Below are 20,263 nucleotides of genomic sequence, written 5' to 3' on the forward strand. Positions count from 1 at the left end.
AGCACGGAAACGCCGTTTTCCTTTCCACCGGGGCGGTACCTATTTATCTACTTGCACTTTGACGTGCTTTCGAACTGCTAGGTTAGCAGGAGCAGGGACCGAGCAATGGGAGCTTACTCCGTTGTGGGGATTCGAATCGCCAACCTTCTGATTGGCAAGTCCTAGGCTCTGTGGTTTAACCCACAGCACCATCCACGTCCCGGTAACAGATCTAATCAACCATTAAAATGGGGAATAGTTGATTTTTCTCAACACGTTTGTTCAGATCTAGAAATTAAGAATTTAGAACAATTTCTATCATTTGGGCCACTCCCAGGAAATTGGAAAAAAACAACCACAACTTTTTAGGGGAGAGAGAAAGCAAATTAGCTGATTGTTAAGATCTGGTATCCTCCGAAGGGTGTTCCGATTCCCATCATCCTCAACCTGCATGGCCAATGAGAAGTTTGCTCAAACAACATCCAGAAGGATGCAGTTCCTCGCATGAGGAGTTAGTTGTTTTCAAGCCCAGGTCTACTTTCAGTCTTCCATCCAACAAACCTCAAATTAAAGTTTCTCAGAAGAAGGGAAAAGATGAGGCTCCAACATGCCAAATAGTCAAGCACTCAGAAGCAACTATTACTTCTTTCAAGTTAAAGTGTTTATGATCACAATTCCTATGAATCATATTCAATGCCACACTTTATTGCTACAAAAAAAGAAAATAAAAGAAAGGGTAAAACCAATACCAAAAATAAGCTACTTATGGCTTCCCTTATGAAATTAGGATTTACTTTCAGATTGGTTAACTTTATTGCTTATAATAAAAGCGCGGCATATGACTCGGGATGGGGGTGAAAAATTGATTCAGTCCACACTTAAAAGTGAACTTACTTAGTTTGCACGTTCTGAAACAAAACGCAAACCAAAACACAGCCATCCTTCAGAAGTTGCACTTCTGTGAATTTTGCAATATAATTTGCAAACCAAGGAATGCGTTGTACACACAGAGAAACACACACACACACACACACACACACACACACACACGTGAAATGTGCCTAAAAAATCACATATTCATGAAAATAACAGACAGAAATACATTGTATTAGAGGAAATTGCTTTGCAAAAAGTAGGCACTATTATACACAACAATGTTTGGAGAAATTTGCAATACAGTGCAATTTTCATGCAGCTTTTTAAAAAAATGCAATCTGGTGTGTAAATGTGGAGGACCAAACTGTTGGCATCCAAAAATATGAGAAACATAGAGAAACTGAAATTGATAGGATTGTCCCAGTGGCACTGGACAAGCAAAGTGCACCCCTTCCCACAAACCTTGTCTTTTGGCATGGTTTCTGTTATTATTAAAGCACATATCATCTGTATGTTTAATAGGTACTGTGCCTTAGGGGTAAGTAATGAGGACTCTCTGACCCATTTTCCCTTGGGACAGCACACTCCAGTGTTTTGTGACAGAGAAGGCGTGGGATGGATGGCAATACTTAATCCTTCCCTTGCCAGTCGTTTTCCCCAAAAACTTTCTTTTCCCTAGCTCTTTTTTACCCCATTGTTGCTTTAGACCTGCATAGGTCTAGAGTACTGCAGGAGCGAAAGCAGATGACTGGGGCAAAATGTGTAATTTTGGTAAGGTTTTAGCTACATTGCTGCGTTTGGTCAAAGGCATCATCATATTTCTGGTTTGGGGAGTAAAACAGGGTGGCAGGAGAAGGGTTAAGTACCCACCCCACAGCCCTGTTTAGGGAAGCTTTTAATATTTGATATTTTATTCAGTTTTTAATCTGTTGGGAGCTGCCCAGAGTGATTGGGGAAACCTAGTCAAATTGGTGGGGTATAAATATATTATTATTATTATTATTATTATTATTATTATTATTATTATTCCTTTTGCTACTTTACTTTTCTAGTTCAAAGTGCTCTGCTGGAGGCACTAGTCTTGTTCAGATTTCTCTATTTATCCATAATGACAGGCACCATATTTTTACGCTGAAAAGTCTTGTGTTTAGGCACAACCCTGATGATTAAACTCAGCCTCCCCATACCTCATGCAAATGTGGTACTCAAGACTGAAAACAATGTGATAATATTAGATGGCCTTGGTTCTGGGATGCATGGGTAATATTCATTAAGCATTTTTATATACCCCCCCACCCCGTGGAACCCCAACCTATGGAATTGGCAACTATACTGTAGAATTTTTAAAAGCATCAAATGAACTGCAAATCATTTTTCAATGCCACTCTGCTCTACTTAGTCATGTAAGTGTTTTTTTCAGAATCCCCAGCTTTCAAGTCTATGAATGTTCCCTTGCTCTTCATTATCAGTTGTCATTAAAAAGCATACTTCAACAAGTAGGCCTATGTGTTGAAACTGACTTTATTCTTTTCAACAGCAAAATGGGAAGCTGCTCTTTCCTTGACCGTCTGATTGCTTTGTGATTTGTGGCTGTTCTGTGGAGGCCAGCATTTGGATCCATCATTGCCTGATATGATGTGAAACCTGTTTGGCATCCTTCATTCTCTTAAAGTTGTGTGCAGCTTGCAAAGGAGATAGCAATGCTTTTCTTTTCATTTTCTCAGCCAGGAGTGGCGAACCTGTAGATCGCCAAGTGCTGTTCAACTCCAATTCCATCAGCCATGTCTAGTAGCTAGCGGTTACAAAAGAGTTGGAGAACAACCACAGGTTCCCCATCTGTGCTCTAAACTGCAGATCAGGCATAGTTATCTCTCGCTTGGACTACTGCAATGCGCTCTATGTGGGACTACCTCTGAAGGTGACCCAGAAACTACAACTAATCCAGAATGCGGCAGCTAGACTGGTGACTGGGAGCAGCAGCCGAGACCATATAACACTGGTCTTGAAAGACCCACACTGGCTCCCAGTACGTTTCTGAGCACAATTCAAAGTGTTGGTGCTGACCTTTAAAGCCCTAAATGGCCTCGGTCCAGTATACCTGAAGGAGCGTGTCCACCCCCATTTTTCTGCCCAGACATAGAGGTCCAGCCCCGAGGGCCTTCTGGTGGTTCCCTCGCTGCAAGAAGCCAAGTTACAGGGAACCAGGCAGAGGGCCTTCTCGGTGTTGGCACCCGCCCTGTGGAACACCCTCCCACCAGATGTCAAAGAGAAAAATAACTAACAAACTTTTAGAAGACATCTAAAGGCAGCCCTGATTAGGGAAGCTTTTAATGTTTAATAGGTTATTGTATATTAGTGTTTTGTTGGAAGTCCATATCAGAAGTGGGGTTTTTTATTGGCAAACCTGGCCCTCCAGATGTTTTGGGACTACAACTTCCATCATCCCTGACCACTGGTCCTGTTAGCTAGAGATGATGGAAGTTGTAGTCCCAAAACATCTGGAGCGCAGAGTCTGCCAATGCCTGCCATAGATGGATCTGCCTGACATGACTTCAAAAGGGAGATAGTACTCTTGAGATTGCTTCCCTAAACTTAAGGTAAAGGTAAAGGGACCCCTGACTATTAGGTCCAGTCGCAGATGACTCTGGGGTCATGGCGCTCATCTTGCTTTATTGGCTGAGGGAGCCAGCGTACAGCTTCCAGTTCATGTGGCCAGCATGACTAAGCCACTTCTGGCGAACCAGAGCCGCACACAGAAACGCCGTTTACCTTCCCACTGGAGCGGTACCTATTTATCTACTTGCACTTTGATGTGCTTTCGAACTGCTAGGTTGGCAGGAGCTGGGACCGAGCAACGGGAGCTCACCCCATCGCGGGGATTCGAACTGCTGACCTTCTGATCGGCAAGCCCTAGGCTCTGTGGTTTAACCCACAGCGCCACCTGCGTCCCTCCTCCCTAAACTTACAAGAACACTATATTTTAACCCCTAGCCTGATCTTCTAGGTTGTTCAGAAGCAGGGATTTTTTTCAGCCAGAATTCACTGAAACTCACTTCCGGCATCTTTCAGGTGGGCGCCATTGCTATTATAAGAGAACAATGGAGCTGTTTGTGGTCATTTTGCTTTTTCTAGAAAATAGAACAGCTCGGAAGCATGTGTGAGGAGCCCTAGTTCAAACAGAGGGGGCCATTTAATGCTTCCATTTCTCATAGTCTGTATTTGGAGCTGCCGCCAAAACTTAACCCTAAAGCAAAACAAGCCAATCTGTGTCAATAGATTTCCCAAAGCAAAATTCAGAGTGAATATGAAAGTTCCTCCTTAGGGCAAAGCACCTGACACATTCATAAAGAAACAGAGTTTTGAGGGATTCTTTCATCTTCTGTCATTTTGGGTGGTATTATCCAACTGCCTACATATGGCATTCCATATAATAGATGGACCACATGGTTCTGCATACCTCAGATCCATAGTTGTCAATGTTTCCCCTTTTAAAGCGAAATTCCCTTATTCCAAATAGGATTCCTCACAAGAAAAGGGAAAAGCTGACAGCTATGCTCAGATCTGAGGTGCTGGGGAGCAGCTGCCACTCAGGTAGAAAATGTTGGACGAGGTTGACTCTGTCTCTCGGGTAAAACTGCTTCTTGATGTCATTATATAACAGTAAGTCACATTAAAAAGGCCCGAGTCAGTGTTTATGTTTGTTTTAGCCTCCCTGAGCTCTTATCCCTCAGCCTCTGAGGCCTCTGATTTCCATCTTTCACCTCAAAGCCAGTGCTTTTGTCAGGGAAAGTAAGATTTCACAGCTTAAGAGGCCCCATGCTGAGGAGAGAATTTCTTTGATCCCTAAGCACCATCTAGAAGTGTTTTAACAAGAATTTAAAGATTTAGTTAGGGAAGAAAAGAAAATAGTCCTAAGCATAAGTCCTAAATGTCGTTTGTCCAGATATATATATATATATATAGTCACTCCATCCCTCTCTCTGTGCAATATTATAACTCTGGAGAAAGTATAGAGAAATTGTTTCATAAGTCGCTCATATCTGGGCTACTACTTTGATGCATATAGCTAGACTTCCACTTGCTGTGACAATTTGCCTGAGGGTGGGAGGTGACAGAAGGTCCTTTTTATGGACCACATTTACTGGAAGATAATACGCACAAGGCTTGCCAAGCTGGCCTCTGTGGAACCATTTTCTGAGACAGTATGTGCACGACCAGATGGCAACACACGTCAGAAGAACAGCTCACCTGAATTCATGTCAATAATGAAATTTCTCAGGAGAAATTCAGCAGCCTCCTAGAATTAACGTTAGGCTATAAAAGCAGGCTCGTCTTGATTGAATCCCAGATTGAGAGATGGGTTCAGAAAGTTGCCCTGGCCGTACGTTTTTGGCCACAGAAATTTCACCCAAAGTGAAATCCGAAGTGGATGTGGGTGTTTCTCCTCAGGAAACACATCTGAGAAATCACAAAGCAACATGAAGAGTTTGGTCAGACGGACAGAATGTGTCAGGGGATGGCTGCTACCAGATTGCACCTTAAAGTGAAATGGATAGTGAGTTCCTTTCAGGCCAAACATCTGAGGAATTTCAAGGATGGGCAAAATAAGTTTGAAAAGACTAATGAGATTTCTACTGGGGGGGGGGGGTTGCACACACCTGAAAGAGACGCAATTGGCCCACTGTTGTTTATAGTTTAAAAGTCTATTAGGTGATGATGGTATTACAGGGCGACCAAAATAAAATAAAATGCCTCTATCATCCCAATTTCTGAAGTCAATAGGGAACTTGTCTCCATATGCTTCATAATGAAGAACATTCCACAGGTGAAAATTTACTTTTCACTCCCCAATGTATTGAGAGCCCTTTGTCCATTCTTGCATACAAGGAAGAGTTCTGTTCCTCCTTCTGCCCCCTTATTCAGGCAATGTTATCTCTAAAAGAGAAGTCCCAGCAAAGGAAGAATGGATACAAAAATTTATGGAATATGCAGAAATGGCAAAGCTTACCGGAAGAATAAGGAATCAAGATAACAAATCTTTTATAAAAGAATGGAAATGGTTTATTGAATATTTACAGATATATTTTTTTTAAGAATTTTATTGAGTTTTCCAATAATTGTATAAAAGCAAAATAAAACAATAATATAACACAGACAAAAAAACAAAACAAAAAAGAACAAGTATAATTTCATTCCCTTTTTTTTCTTATACCTTACTTTCCCGACTTCCCCATACCTCCCCTCTCTGTATTCCAATTTCTATTATGTTAGTTCAGCAAATCCTTCCCCTTAATTTCATTTAAACTTTTAACCCTTCTTTTCTTGTTACTTATCCAATTCAGCTGAAAACCACGCAATTTCTAAGCCAACGCCATTCTAACATTCATTAATTTTGCAATATTTCTTAAGATAGTCCTTAAATTTCTTCCAATCTTCTTCCGCCATCTCTCTTCCCTGGTCTCGGATTCTGCCCGTCATTTCTGCCAGTCCCATATAGTCTATCACCTTCATCTGCCATTCTTCCAAGGTGGGTAGATCTTGTGTCTTCCAATACTTTGCGATGAGTGAATATTTACAGATAAATTGTAAACACGTAAGAACATTGGCAGGATTATTGTAATAATCTGCAGCATGAACCTGCAGTATATATTTAAAGACGATGAATAAATGAGCAAATTAAGTTAATTTGGATATGCAGAAGATATTAAAAAAAACCTTAAGGAATCGCAGAAAGAGGGGGAAGGAAGTCAAGCTTTGAAATGTCAAAATGATTGTGAAATGTATAAACTTGAGAAGTATATATATATATATATATGCAGGTTTTGGTGTCCTCGGGTGTCTTCCCGTGTAAAAGTTGGGGTGTCTAGGCGACGTTTCGACGAGGTCTCACTCGTCATCTTCAGGCTGGTGCTTTCGGCTTCTTGTTACTGGAACAGAGCAGGATCTCAGTGTTTGAGTTCCTATAAATACTGTTGAGGGGATGTGGTGTATAGCCTCCAATGTTCTGGGCAGAGAGGAAGTTCCCAGGCTAGTGTGCCTTTTCTTCTTTTGTTCCTTAATTACTTGAGGGATATCTTGAGTGATTTCTTGAGTGATATCCTGAGTACCACTTAGGTGGGTCATTAGGTGTGGATTAGTTGCTAAAGTCTTTGTGTCTTGACCTCTTGAACTTTGTGAAGAGTTTTTCTGAGAAGATGGCTGTACTGCACTTAGTTGTGCTCTGGCTTGGCTTCGTGTATAGGGGCGAGCTGTGGTTTTGTGGCCTGTGTCAGCCAGATCTGTGTAGGGATTGCAGGGGGGTGCAGCATCCGGAGGTGCCACCATGGTTTGGCTACTGGATGGTGTCTGTAATTTATCTGTGGAGAGGGTCTGGGTTTGGGTCTGGTGTGGTTGATTGGTGATGGCGTTCTGTGTGCCTCTGGATCTGGTGTCAGTTTTTGTGGGGAGGGCTAATTTCCAGATGTCTGGCAAGCGGGATGTGTCGTCACGCTTGTTCATGTTGTGAGGGTGTTTCTCTATCTCGATGGCTTCCATGATTATTCTCTTGTGGTGATGTTCCATGTTAAAGAGCAATTTGGAATCTGCAAAATTAATTTCGTGTCCTGTTTCTTTCATGTGTTGGAAAAGAGAGGAAGTTTTTTCTTCTTTTTTGACGGCATTCTTGTGTTCTGCGATACGTGCATTTATTCGTCTGTTTGTTTGTCCAATGTACGTGGCTGGGCAGACTTTGCAGGGTATTTCATAGACCCCTTGGTTTTCCAACTGGATTTTATCCTTGGGGTTTCTGAGGATATTGGCTATTTTTTGGTTGGTGCAAAAGGCTGTTTTGATATTGTGTTTATGGAGGATTTTGCTAATTTTATCTGTAGTGCCCTTGATATAAGGAAGGAGGGCCATGCCATTGTTTTCTTCTGTGTCTTGGTTTTTGGGGGGTGTTTCTTTTTGGATTAGCTTTGTAACCCTGTTTTGCTGGTATCCATTGGCAATTAACACATTTGAGAGATTCTGTAACTCAGTTGTCAAGTGGTCTTTGTCAGCCAGGCGTTTGGTTCTGGAGATGAGAGTCTTGGCTACGGAGTTTATTTGTGCAGGGTGGTGGTGTGATTGTGATTGTGCATGTAAGTAGCGGTTGGTGTGTGTTTTTTTCCGGTAGATAGTGTGTCCTAGGGAGCCATCAGGCTATCGAGATAGAGAAACACCCTCACAACATGAACAAGCGTGACGACACATCCCGCTTGCCAGACATCTGGAAATTAGCCCTCCCCACAAAAACTGACACCAGATCCAGAGGCACACAGAACGCCATCACCAATCAACCACACCAGACCCAAACCCAGACCCTCTCCACAGATAAATTACAGACACCATCCAGTAGCCAAACCATGGTGGCACCTCCGGATGCTGCACCCCCCTGCAATCCCTACACAGATCTGGCTGACACAGGCCACAAAACCACAGCTCGCCCCTATACACGAAGCCAAGCCAGAGCACAACTAAGTGCAGTACAGCCATCTTCTCAGAAAAACTCTTCACAAAGTTCAAGAGGTCAAGACACAAAGACTTTAGCAACTAATCCACACCTAATGACCCACCTAAGTGGTACTCAGGATATCACTCAAGAAATCACTCAAGATATCCCTCAAGTAATTAAGGAACAAAAGAAGAAAAGGCACACTAGCCTGGGAACTTCCTCTCTGCCCAGAACATTGGAGGCTATACACCACACCCCCTCAACAGTATTTATAGGAACTCAAACACTGAGATCCTGCTCTGTTCCAGTAACAAGAAGCCGAAAGCACCAGCCTGAAGATGACGAGTGAGACCTCGTCGAAACGTCGCCTAGACACCCCAACTTTTACACGGGAAGACACCCGAGGACACCAAAACCTGCATATATATATATATATATATATATATATATATATATATATATATATATATAAATGTTATCTCTAAAGGAAGACCCTTTAAAGGCAGGATAAAGTAGTGGAATTTATCTACAGTATCTGCAGTAGTGACACAGAAATGATAATAATACCCAGCCTGTTGGAAGTATTTCACACTGTTTTGAAATTCTTGAACATTATTGGTAAGTACATCCTGGTTCTTGTGTGCATTACTGAAGATGTGTTGCATTTCCATGGGGAATCAGGATTCATCTTTTTTCCCCTTCCAGCTGATGGGTAAGGAAAGCTATTACCAGGAGAAAAGCAAATATTGTCTAAGAGTATTGTTCAATATTTCACCCCTGCTGCTGCCTTTAAAAATATAATACTACATGACCTGTTTTGCCCAAACATCTACACCTGCATTTTAAATGTTTCTAGGGCATTCAGTTCAGGCAATTTCTCATGTTTGATAACACTGCCCAGTGCATTAAAAAGATACTCGCAGGGTTTAAGGGCTGAATCTCTGCAAATTTGACAAGGTCCAGGGAACTGCTTTCAGATATATGCCACATTCTGATAGAAGGAAAATAAAATACTAAAGAGGTGGAAGATGGTCACTGAGCCCTTTTGTTATACGCCAGTTTAAAAGGGTGAACATTCAAAATCCTTTATAGGTGGTAGATGATCACCCTTTACATTCGTTTTCTCATCTTTTAAACCAGGATTAGAAGCCAATTTATGCTGGGGTCAATGTAAGCATAGGGACACAGGTGGCGCTGTGGGTTAAACCACAGAGCCTAGGACTTTCCGATCAGAAGGTCGGCGGTTCGAATCCCCACGACGGGGTGAGCTCCCGTTTCTCGGTCCCTGCTCCTGCCAACCTAGCAGTTCGAAAGCACACCAGTGCAAATAGGTAAACGGCATTTCCGTGTGCTGCTCTGGTTCGCCAGAAGCGGCTTAGTCATGCTGGCCACATGGCCCGGAAGCTGTACGCTGGCTCCCTTGGCCAATAAAGCGAAATGAGCCCCACAACCCCAGAGTCGGTCACGACTGGACCTAATGGTCAAGGGTCCCTTTACCTTTACCAATGTAAGCATAAGAGCACTTTGTTTCATGTGAAATTCCACCCAAACATTACTTTGTGTGTGGGGATGGGCGAAGATGTCATTTTCGGTTTCTCTCAGTTTCTCATTTTCCCAGTCAAGTCCAGTTCTTCACTATTCCTCATCAGTTTGCGGATATATTTTGTTAAACGTTGTCATGAAAATTCACCAGCATTTCACTGACCGCAGCAAGATTAGTGATAGCTCACCAATGGACAAACCAGACTGAAATGCCCCTGAATATATGGAAAAATAATATCTGGGATACAGCAATGTCTGAGCGTTTCATGAGACATGGGAGGCCAATTAAAGGCAGAATGAATAGAGACACCTCCTTTCAAACAGACTTCCTTTTCCTTTAAAACAATTGCTGGACGCTGGAGCATTTCACTCATTGGTTATTTTCTGGCTGTGACTGACGTGCTATTTAAGCCACTGCCGTATCACTTTTGATAGTTTAGGTCCCTTGATATAGGCTCTTTGTCTTTTTTGATGACCTCTACCTCATGATGGGTTTGGATAGGGCTTCCATACATCTGGAATTTCCTGGACGTAGCCAGGATTCGTCCTTCGAAAATGGCATCCGGGTGGAATTTTTGAAAAGCGTCCAAAATGTCCAGGAAAACCCAAACATGCGGGCAGCCCATATCGGAAGTGTTTTTTTTTTTTTGCAATTTCCCTAAGAAATAGATAAAAAACTTCCTGGGGGGGGGAGATGTTGTAAAACAGAGCCCAACAACTTCTGTGTCTGGATTTTCATTCATTGAAATAAGGCAACCCTAGGTTTGAAATTAAGATCATGGCCACTGGTCCCATCACCTCCTGGAAAATAGAAGGGGAAGAAATGGAGGCAGTGAGAGATTTTACTTTTTTGGGCTCCATGATCACTGCAGATGGTGGCAGCAGTCATGAAATTAAAGACACCTGCTTCTTGGGAGAAAAGCACTGACAAACCTAGACAGCATCTTAAAAAGCAGAGACATCACCTTGCCAACAAAGGTCCATATTGTTAAAGCTATGTTTTTCCCAGTAGTGATATATGGAAGTGAGAGCTGGACCATAAAGAAGGCTGATTGCCGAAGATTTGGTGCTTTTGAATTATGGTGCTGGAGGAGACTCTTGAGAGTCCCATGGACTGCAAGAAGATCAAACCTATCCATTCTGAAGGAAATCAGCCCTGAGTGCTCACTGGAAGGACAGATCGTGAAGCTGAGGCTCCAATACTTTGGCCACCTCATGAGAAGAGAAGACTCCCTGGAAAAGACCCTGATGTTGGGAAAGATGGAGGGCACAAGGAGAAGGGGACAACAGAGGACGAGATGGTTGGACAGTGTTCTTGAAGCTACCAACATGAGTTTGACCAAACTGCGGGAGGCAGTGGAAGACAGGAGTGCCTGGCGTGCTCTGGTCCATGGGGTCACAAAGAGTTGGACACGACTAAATGACTAAACAACAACAACAACAACATCTCTAAAAGAGAAGTTGCTGTTGTTGAATAGGACATCCCTATTTCAGTTTGACCAAACTGCAGGAGGCAGTGGAAGACAGGAGTGCCTGGCGTGCTCTGGTCCATGGGATCACGAAGAGTCGGACATGACTAAATGACTCAACAACAACAAGGTTTAGAAGATTTTGTGGGATTCCAGAGTCAGCCTTTTTCTTCTTCCTCCAAATGCGATATGAAAAACAATTTTAGGGAACCCTCCTCCCTTTTCCCCCTTCCTTCCCAACATCTTGATTTAGAAAGTTGACTAGAACTCACTCTAGCTAGCATTGATTTTTTATGATCCTACTATTGTCAGCTCCCTTTGATTCCCAACAGTAAATCCCTCCGCACTGCGCCGTATGGTTTCACTGTACATGACGACAAAGAATGGCCCCAGATTAAAGCCCATTATTCTCTTCCCCCAGAACGGGTCTTCTGACAAGACTGCACATTCCTTTTGGTTTGACATTAAACAATCTAGGACGGTCTTCTCCCATTTTATGCCGGCCCAGTAATGGAACTTGTCTGTTTTGGCAGCTTGTATTCCCAGCTTTAGTTCGAAATGATTTAATGCAGCAAAGGTTATAAAGCCCAGAAAATTGTGGTTTACAATGGAAAATGTGACAGGCCATCAAATATAATGACACTTACAGGCACTCTGTAATGAAAGGCTACTATGCGCCAGTGCGAGAACCCCCATACAAGATGTTCTGTTAACAGCCTCTAAATTTTCATTGTTGCGGCTGGAGATAGTTCTGTGGCTCTCAATAAAGTCTGAGGTGTTTGTGTTGTTAGAGCTTCAGGGATCTCAAGGTTAATGGACAAAAGTTAATGTTTCGTTGAGCGCTGCTTCTCACATTATGTTTGAAAGGCTGTGTACAGTCTCAAAAGTTGAACCCATGTCTGGAGCCCTGTGAAAAACCATAATGCAAAATACATGTGTCACTTTTGGCTCAAGGCAGACACTTGTATGTGATTGGGTATCTGCTGCCCTTGGTCACATAGCTAAAAGAAGCCCACCAAGCCATGTTCTGTGACAGGTTTTTATGAGAAGGTTGGCTAGACTGGTGACTGGGAGTGGTCGCCGAGACAACATAACACCGGTCCTGAAAGATTTGCATTGGCTCCCAGTACATTTCCGAGCACAATTCAAAGTGTTGGTGCTGACCTTTAAAGCCCTAAATGGCCTCGGCCCAGTATACCTGAAGGAGCGTCTCCACCCCCATCATTCAGCCCGGACACTGAGGTCCAGCTCCCTCACTGTGAGACATGAGGTTACAGGGAACCAGGCAGAGGGCCTTCTTGGTCATGGCACCCACCCTGTGGAATGCCCTCCCATCAGATGTCAATGAAATAAACAACTATTTGAGTTTTAGAAGACATCTGAAGGCAGCCCTGTTTAGGGAGGTTTTTAATGTCTGATGTTTTATCATGTATTTAATATGCTGTTGGGAACCACCTGGAGTAGCTGGGGAAACCTGTTGTTGTTGTTGTTGTTGTTATGCCAGCATGGTGTAGTGGTTAAGAGCAGTGGACTCATAATCTGGTAAACCAGGTTCGATTCCCCGCTCCTCCACATGCAGCTGCTGGGTGACCTTGGGCTAGTCACACTTCTCTGAAGTCTCTCAGCCCCACTCACCTCACAGAGTGTTTGTTGTGGGGGAGGAAGGGAAAGGAGATTGTTAGACGCTTGGAGACTGCTTAAGGGGAATGAAAGACGGGATATCAAATCCAAACTCCTCCTCCTCTTCTTCTCTCCCAGATGTTGTCGGACTCTATCTCGCATCATCCCTAGTTCTCACAGCCAGTAATCAGGGATGATGATGATGATGATGATGATGATGATGGTGGTGAAATTTGTATACTGCACTATACCTGCAGGTCTCCGGACAGTTCACAAGATAAAATCACAAAATACATAATAAAAATAAGAACAAGAACAGCCCAATAATCTCCCTTCCCCAACACATTTTAAAAGGGCAGTGGATCTTAATCAGCCCAAGGCTTGATTAAAGAGGAATGTTAAAGTGTACAATGAAGGAGCCGGGAGAACCTCCCTGGGGAGAGCATTCCACGAACAGGGAGCCACTACAGAAATGGCCCTTCCTTCCTTCCTTCCTTCCTTCCTTCCTTCCTTCCTTCCTTCCTTCCTTCCTTCCTTCCTTCCTTCCTTCCTTCCTTCCTTTCTTTCTTTCTTTCTTTCTTTCTTTCTTTCTTTCTTTCTTTCTTTCTTATCTGTAGCAATTGGGCCTTATTTTGATACAGGGAAGCTGCCCGTAAGTTAGTTTTTTGCTATGGTCTCCATCCTTGCAAAATACCGTAGTTTTCCGCGTATAAGACTATGTTTCCCCCCAATTTTTTTAAGTTTAAAATTAGGGGTCGTCTTATACATGAAATGTTTAAAATATTTATTTCTTAATTTTGGGCTCAAAAAATAGGGGTCGTCTTATACATGGGAGCATCTTATAGACTGAAAAATATGGTAGTTAGGTCCTATTGTCATCAATCATCAAAGTGTGACATTTTATTATTGCTGTAACAGCCCTGCAAACTGTGAGGCTCTGTATTATTTCCTTTGTATATAATGGAGGTGGGTAGACTTGCTATTGTCCACTCTGTCTTCTCGTTTAAAAGCAACAGCATGGTGGCTAGATGTGTGTTCTGGCTAACATATCAAGGGTTTAGGACTGCTCTGCCTTCTTACTATAGATAAAGTGGTCTTAGATCTGCAGCCTCCTTAATTCATTAAGATTACTTCTTCTGAATTTGCTGCCTCTGCTCGTCTTCAGCTCGGTAAGCTATAACCAGCACCTGATTTAATTTAATAGTATTCTTCAAAAATGCACGCAGCTCAGTTTTGAAACAATCTCAGGTTTTTGGTGTTTGCAGAAATTCTGATTCAAAATGGTTCTTCTGGTGAATGGGTATGTGATTTCAGTGATCTCAGGAGGCGCTGCAAACAGGGGCAAAGGACTCACACACACGCATTGCATTTTAAAGGCTTTCTAGTTATTGCACCCAGCAAAAGCAGGGAAATTGATCTCTGCTGTCCCCAGAATAGAGAACAACATCTGGAGGAAAAAGAGAAAAGAGTGGGTATGTTTTTATCAAACTTTGATGAACCCCAATGCCTAAGTTTCAAGCTTAAAGGTTTTCCAAAATAATTATCAGCTCTGTTTTCCTTCATTGTGTGTCTGTATGTGAGGAATTCAGTGGTTCAATAATTTTATTCTATTTTTAGACAGATGAAACTGTCCTCTTGTGTTGCTTCAAACTGTGAACCCCACCAAACGTCACCTCCTAAGCACTGAATTGTTTGCTGATTTGCAACCAGTAGATCCACGTACTTGCTTAGCTGCTTGCAGGCCAAAATTCCCTTTCTCTTTGCGAGAGTAAAGTGCAAATGTTTGCTTGGCTTAACTTGCATGCAAAAAACCTTCTTCAACACTTTCATTGATGCAGAGGCCTGAGACAAACAAGGGAGAGATGACGTAAATTAGCCGAATGTTTCTCTCTTAGACAATTGATGTCTAGTTAACCTTTCCACTGTTTGATTTTGTTTCCTAGCGGAATGGAGCTATTCAGAAGACTTTTCTCCTTTGGCTGGGGAAATCATCACGGATAACCTTCAGTCTATGAGGTGCACCATCACCGGCCTCACCATGGTAAATGACAAGGTCTTAATTTAGATTGCGCTGCTCCCCAAACACTAGCAAAACTGCCCACTTTGAATTTAAGCTGCTCGCGGAGAACAGCTGAGCGCCATTCCTCCGGCAAGGGCTGCCAGTCATTAAATGCATTGTGTCTAGTACCCAGCATCTGAAAACCACAAAGGGATGGGTGGTTGGCTGTAGGTTGTTTTGTGAGTCGCTGTATTAGTGGGGGAGATCTGAAGAGAGTGGAATTAAAGCTGCTGTGCCATGGATCATGGGCTAATCTTAGGGCAGATCAAAGGCTTTGGAGAGATCCAATCCTGACTCCATGTCTGATGCCTAAAATAACAGTTCCATCCCCACCGCTTTGTTGGGGAAACAAAAGTCGCTGGCTGCAGCAACTTAAAAGGAGAGAGGGGTGTTTTTATAGAGATTAAAAGTGGGTGGCTGATGGACAATGATCTCCCTATGGAAAGTCTCGGGAAGGGGGCATATAAGGATGTCCACATACATTTGCCTTCAACTTTCGGTCCTTCATAAGCAGCTGAATGTGACTTTCGACATCAGTAACAGGGGGTTTTTCTTCTAAAAATGCATCAATATTTACAGCTGGATGGAAATCTCAGATACATTCTCCTGTCTTGAAATCGTTTGCATTTTTTTAATTTAAAGAAAAACCTGTGTTAGTTGAGGGAGACACATTAAGTTCTTCTAAACTGACTTTTAAATTCAACATTTAACACCTTGGGGTTTGAAGCTTAGATTTTAAAAGTGTCTTTTTAAGTTGGCTGTTTGTTGTTGTTGTTGATTTCTGCAAAGGTTAGCTTTGAACAAATGCTTTGGTGGATTTCCTAGATAATATTTCCCCCCCCCCCAGCTTCATGTCCATGGGAGGCAGCAGCTGAAATGGGGTGTTTTGGGGCAGGAGTGGAGATCGAAAGCCCTGTAGATCCCAGGAAAGGACCAATCCCCAGGTTGTTATGTCATGTGTAGCCTGGCTCAGCAGAAGGCAACTCCTTATATCTCTGTGGAACATCTAAAAACAGGGTACTTCTGTTGACCTAGAAGACTGTGGTTGTAGCCCTAGCATCCACATCCCATGGACCTTCCTTTGGCCTGTTTCAGGAGCTGTTCCTTGAGAGACAATTTAGAGGCAAATCGTCAGCAATTTATACAACCTACAAGAATAATAAAAGCCATGCACCACCCAGTGCTAGCTAATCTAAGCTACTTCTCAGCGTCCCAGAGATACAGTATGCAATATTGTAAGAGATAAGGTGAAGCCAATTGTAAATGATGGAGAATGCAGCGCCAATACATGAATAAAACATGTGGCCAATACATTTTTCTATTATTATTATAATGATGATGGTGATGATCTCAAGCAGTTTATGCCTCATATTTCTTTGGGGTAACCTTTGTGTTTGTTTGGGGGCAAGCTTTGTTTCTGAAACATTCCACTGTGGACAGTGAAGGAACAGAAGAAAAGTCGATTTTTGACACTTGCTATGATATTATTAGCATAGTTTCAATGCCCTTTGACAACATTTGGCTTCTCTGGCTGCTGTTTCTTCTCAATAATATCTTCCTCCCTCCTTCCCTCCCTCCTTATTAATATTATTATTATTTTTCAAATTTCTATACCACCCTTCCTCCAAAGATCACAAGACAGTTTACAATATATACAGCGGTACCTCGGTTCTCAAACATAATCCATTCCTGAAGACCGTTCGGCTTCCAAAACGTTCGAAAACCGAGGGAGGGCTTCCCATTGGTTGCAAGAGTTTTTTGCACACAGCAGAAGCCATGTCACATGTTCGAGTTCCGAAAAACGTTTGAAAATGGAAGCATTTACTTCCGGGTTTGGGGCGTTCAAGAACCAAAACATTCGACAACGGAGGTGTTCGGGAACCAAGGTACCACTGTATTCCTCCCTCTCTTCCTTTAATTCTGCTTCTTCATCTTATTGGTTTCACTGTCCTCAGACTCATTTGCTCTCACTTCTACTTGGTTGTGGCAACCTGCAAGCTTTTCTTGCTGATGCCACAGCGCTACGGCTTATGTATTATCATCACAGGCAGCCGTAAGCAAAGCCGCACGTTCTGCAGTTGCTTCAGCTGTCTCGAATGCGCCAATTTCAAACGTTAGTGAACATTCAGCACAGCCCTGCTATAAAACAGGTTACAAGAAATGTATTTGGGTCACTGGGCTCGCTCCTTTGTCAATGGGTAGCCGCATGACTATGGAATGCTTGTTTTGCCCGTGCTCATAAACTTGGGGTCATCTGTTTTATTTTCTCATTACAGGGCCGAATCTATTATGTCCGAGTTTATGCTTATAACATGAAAGGCTGGGGGCAGCCTCAGACTTCCATGCCCCCCTGTGCTTCTCCTTCAAGTAGGTTAAGAGTTTTTATCTATTTCAACATTGACTGCTTGTATTATTTGAACAACATGCATTCATTTTCTCTTTTCCCCTCTCTTTTAAAGTGGAATTTAATAATGAGATCTGGATTTGAGGATTGAAGATAATGTTTGCTTATAGAAACTGGCTTTGTGGGGTGTTGTATTGGATTGGTCAAAGTGAATATTGTTTTTATATAGCAGTCAGATGAACTGGAAGTTCTTTATTTTCTGAATCTGAATTTTCTATTTTTCTCTTTTCACCTCTTTTCTACTCTTTCTTTATTTTTTTTCTTTCTCTATTTCTTCACCCCTTTTTGGATTTTTATTGTATCTAGATAAAAGTCTTGGTTTGGTTTTAAAAGGGAAAAGATATAAAGTTTTGTCTTTCTCTCTGTAAAACTTAATAAAATTTATTTTTAAAAAATAAATAAAGTGACATTTAAAAGGTTAGTTCAGCCAAGGTGAAATGATTATGGTAGCAAAAAAAAAAAAAGAGAGAGAGAGAGAGAGAGAAAAGGAATGCATTTATAGAGATAGTTAATCTATGTGCTTTCAACCTCCCAATTAGCCCTGTGTTTGGCTGTCTGTGAAATATCTGATCCTTCAAGAACTTACATGAGGAAGCAGGAAGTTGCCTAACTCCGAGTCAAACAATTGGTCCATCTAGTTCAGCAATGCCTATTGTGGTTGGCAGCAGCTCTCTGAGCCAGTGTGGTGTAGTGGTTAAGAGCGGTAAATTCGTAATCTGGTGAACCGGGTTTGCTTCCCCACTCCTCTACATGCAGCTGCTGGGTGACCTTGGGCCAGTCACACTTCTCTGAAGTCTCTCAGCCTCACTCACCTCACAGAGTGTTTGTTGTGGGGGAATAAGGGAAGGGAGATTGTTAGACGCTTGGAGACTGCTTAAGGGGAGTGAAAGGCGGGATATCAAATCCAAACTCTTCTTCCTCAGACCAAGTTTGGCCTATCCTTGCTTTGCCTGGAGTTGCCTTGGATTGACCCTGCAATACTCTGTATGCAAAGTGAATGATGTACCACTGAGCCATGGTCTTTCTCACACCCAGCTGTGTATGAAATTATACTTTTGTTCATTTGTTTACATGTGTAGCACCACTGATGGTCATAGCTAATAATAATAATAATAATAATAATAATAATGTTATTATTTGTACCCTGCCCATACGTCTGGGTTTCTCAAGCCACTCTGGGCAGCTTCCAGAATATATAAAAACATAATAAAACATTAAACATTTTAAACACCCCCAGACAGGGTTGCCTTAAGATGTTTTCTACAGATTCCATAGTTACTTATCTCCTTGACATCAAATGGGAGTGCATTCCACAGGGCGGGTGCCACTACTGAGAAGGCCCTCTGCCTGGTTCCCTGTAACCTCCCTTCTCACAGTAAGGGAACCGCCAGAAGGCCCTCGCAGGGCCACAACAAAACGACAAAACACAGAAATGGGAAAATGTGAATGAAAAAGATCCCCTACACCCATATTCTTTTAAAACCATACAGGGTGTTCTGTGTGTGCAAGATTTTGTTTTCTTTGAAAAGAAATATTAAAATGTAGAGGCATGATCAGATCCTCTCCTTAACTTTCTCCAAATTCAGAAGGCTAGCCATTGGTCTACACATTACTTTTACCACTCTAGCAAGCTGGAAACGGCTTCTCTCTGTAGCTTTTCCAAGCCACCAACATGAAATGGTGTGCAGCAGCTGATCTCATTATATTTAGGGCTGCCAGGAAAAGTTGGCATGCCAGGTGCCAACCACAATGCACAACCATTAACTGGTACATGAGGCTGGCCTTGGTGGGAAAGGGACCACCCAAAAGCCATTTCCAGCTTCCTCTGTATGTTAAAGATAATGCTTAGACCAGTTCTAAAACAGAAGATATGGCAATCAAATACTGGGAAATAGCCTCACTTTTGTAAAAAGTGGAATTACTCACCCTTACCCCACTCCACACTTTAAATGACCAAAGGTCATTTAGTTACCTAGAACTAGAATAGGTCCTCTCAAATTTTACAGTGGTTCCTCGGTTCTCAAATTTAATCCGTTCTGGAAGTCCATTCCAAAACCAAAGCATTCCAAAACCAAGGCACGCTTTCTCATAGAAAGTAATGCAAAATGGATTAATCTCTTCCAGACTTTTAAAAACAACCCCTAAATCAGCAATTTAACATGAATTTTACTATCTAACGAGACCATTGATCCATAAAATGAAAGCAATAAGCAATGTACTGCAGTCAATCAATCAATCAATCAGTAGCTGAACTGTGTTCCACACAGTCACAAAAACAAAACAAAAAGAGCCGCAAAAACAAAAATGCAAAATAAATAGCAATAACAGACAGACCTCAGCGTAACACTCAAAATGGAAGTGTGGCACTCAAAATGGAGCACGTTCGACTTCCAGAAAAAGTTCACAAACCGGAACACTTGCTTCCGGGTTTGCAGTGTTTGGGTTCCAAGTTGTTTGAGTACCAAGGCACTTGAGAACCAAGGTACCACTTTATTACGTAAGTTTATTTATTCATCCAACAGTGAATGCTTGGGATCTTAAGTTTGCACAAACGTTTTCTGTTTTCATGCCTCAGTTTAATCCATCTACCTTCTCTTAGTCAACCTCATCAGTTTCTTGAAATAGCCTCCCAATGCTGATAATGCAGATATTTCACCCAAATACAGTTGCGGGTGAACATCATCGTCTTTTACACACCTCGTAAAACAAGACGATGTGCGAAAAGACAAAACGGTCATGGTGTCATCTTGTGGCCCTTGGTTGCAAATGGGAGAGAGGTACTGAGAGTGGTTTTTGCCTGATTGTGTCCTCTATCATGGAAAGCATGTGTTGCTGCCTCCTTG

General features: G+C 42.3%; 1 protein-coding gene and 1 long non-coding RNA gene across 3 annotated transcripts in view; one reads left to right on the forward strand and one right to left on the reverse strand.

Moving 5' to 3' along the window:
* Positions 1 to 20,263, reverse strand: part of LOC309363074 — a 674,350-nt gene that overhangs the window by 583,121 nt on the left and 70,966 nt on the right. The gene's annotated exons all lie outside the window — the stretch shown is intronic.
* Positions 1 to 20,263, forward strand: part of ANKFN1 (ankyrin repeat and fibronectin type III domain containing 1) — a 119,796-nt gene that overhangs the window by 24,381 nt on the left and 75,152 nt on the right. For both annotated transcript variants that reach the window (XM_081898534.1, XM_081898535.1), the window contains exons 5-6: positions 14,901 to 14,998; positions 17,293 to 17,383. In XM_081898534.1, coding sequence (XP_081754660.1) covers positions 14,901 to 14,998; positions 17,293 to 17,383 — 189 coding nt within the window. The remainder of the gene's footprint in view (positions 1 to 14,900; positions 14,999 to 17,292; positions 17,384 to 20,263) is intronic.

Source organism: Podarcis melisellensis (assembly GCF_964234715.1).
Source record: "Podarcis melisellensis genome assembly, chromosome: 2".
In the NCBI taxonomy this organism is placed as follows: domain Eukaryota; kingdom Metazoa; phylum Chordata; class Lepidosauria; order Squamata; family Lacertidae; genus Podarcis; species Podarcis melisellensis.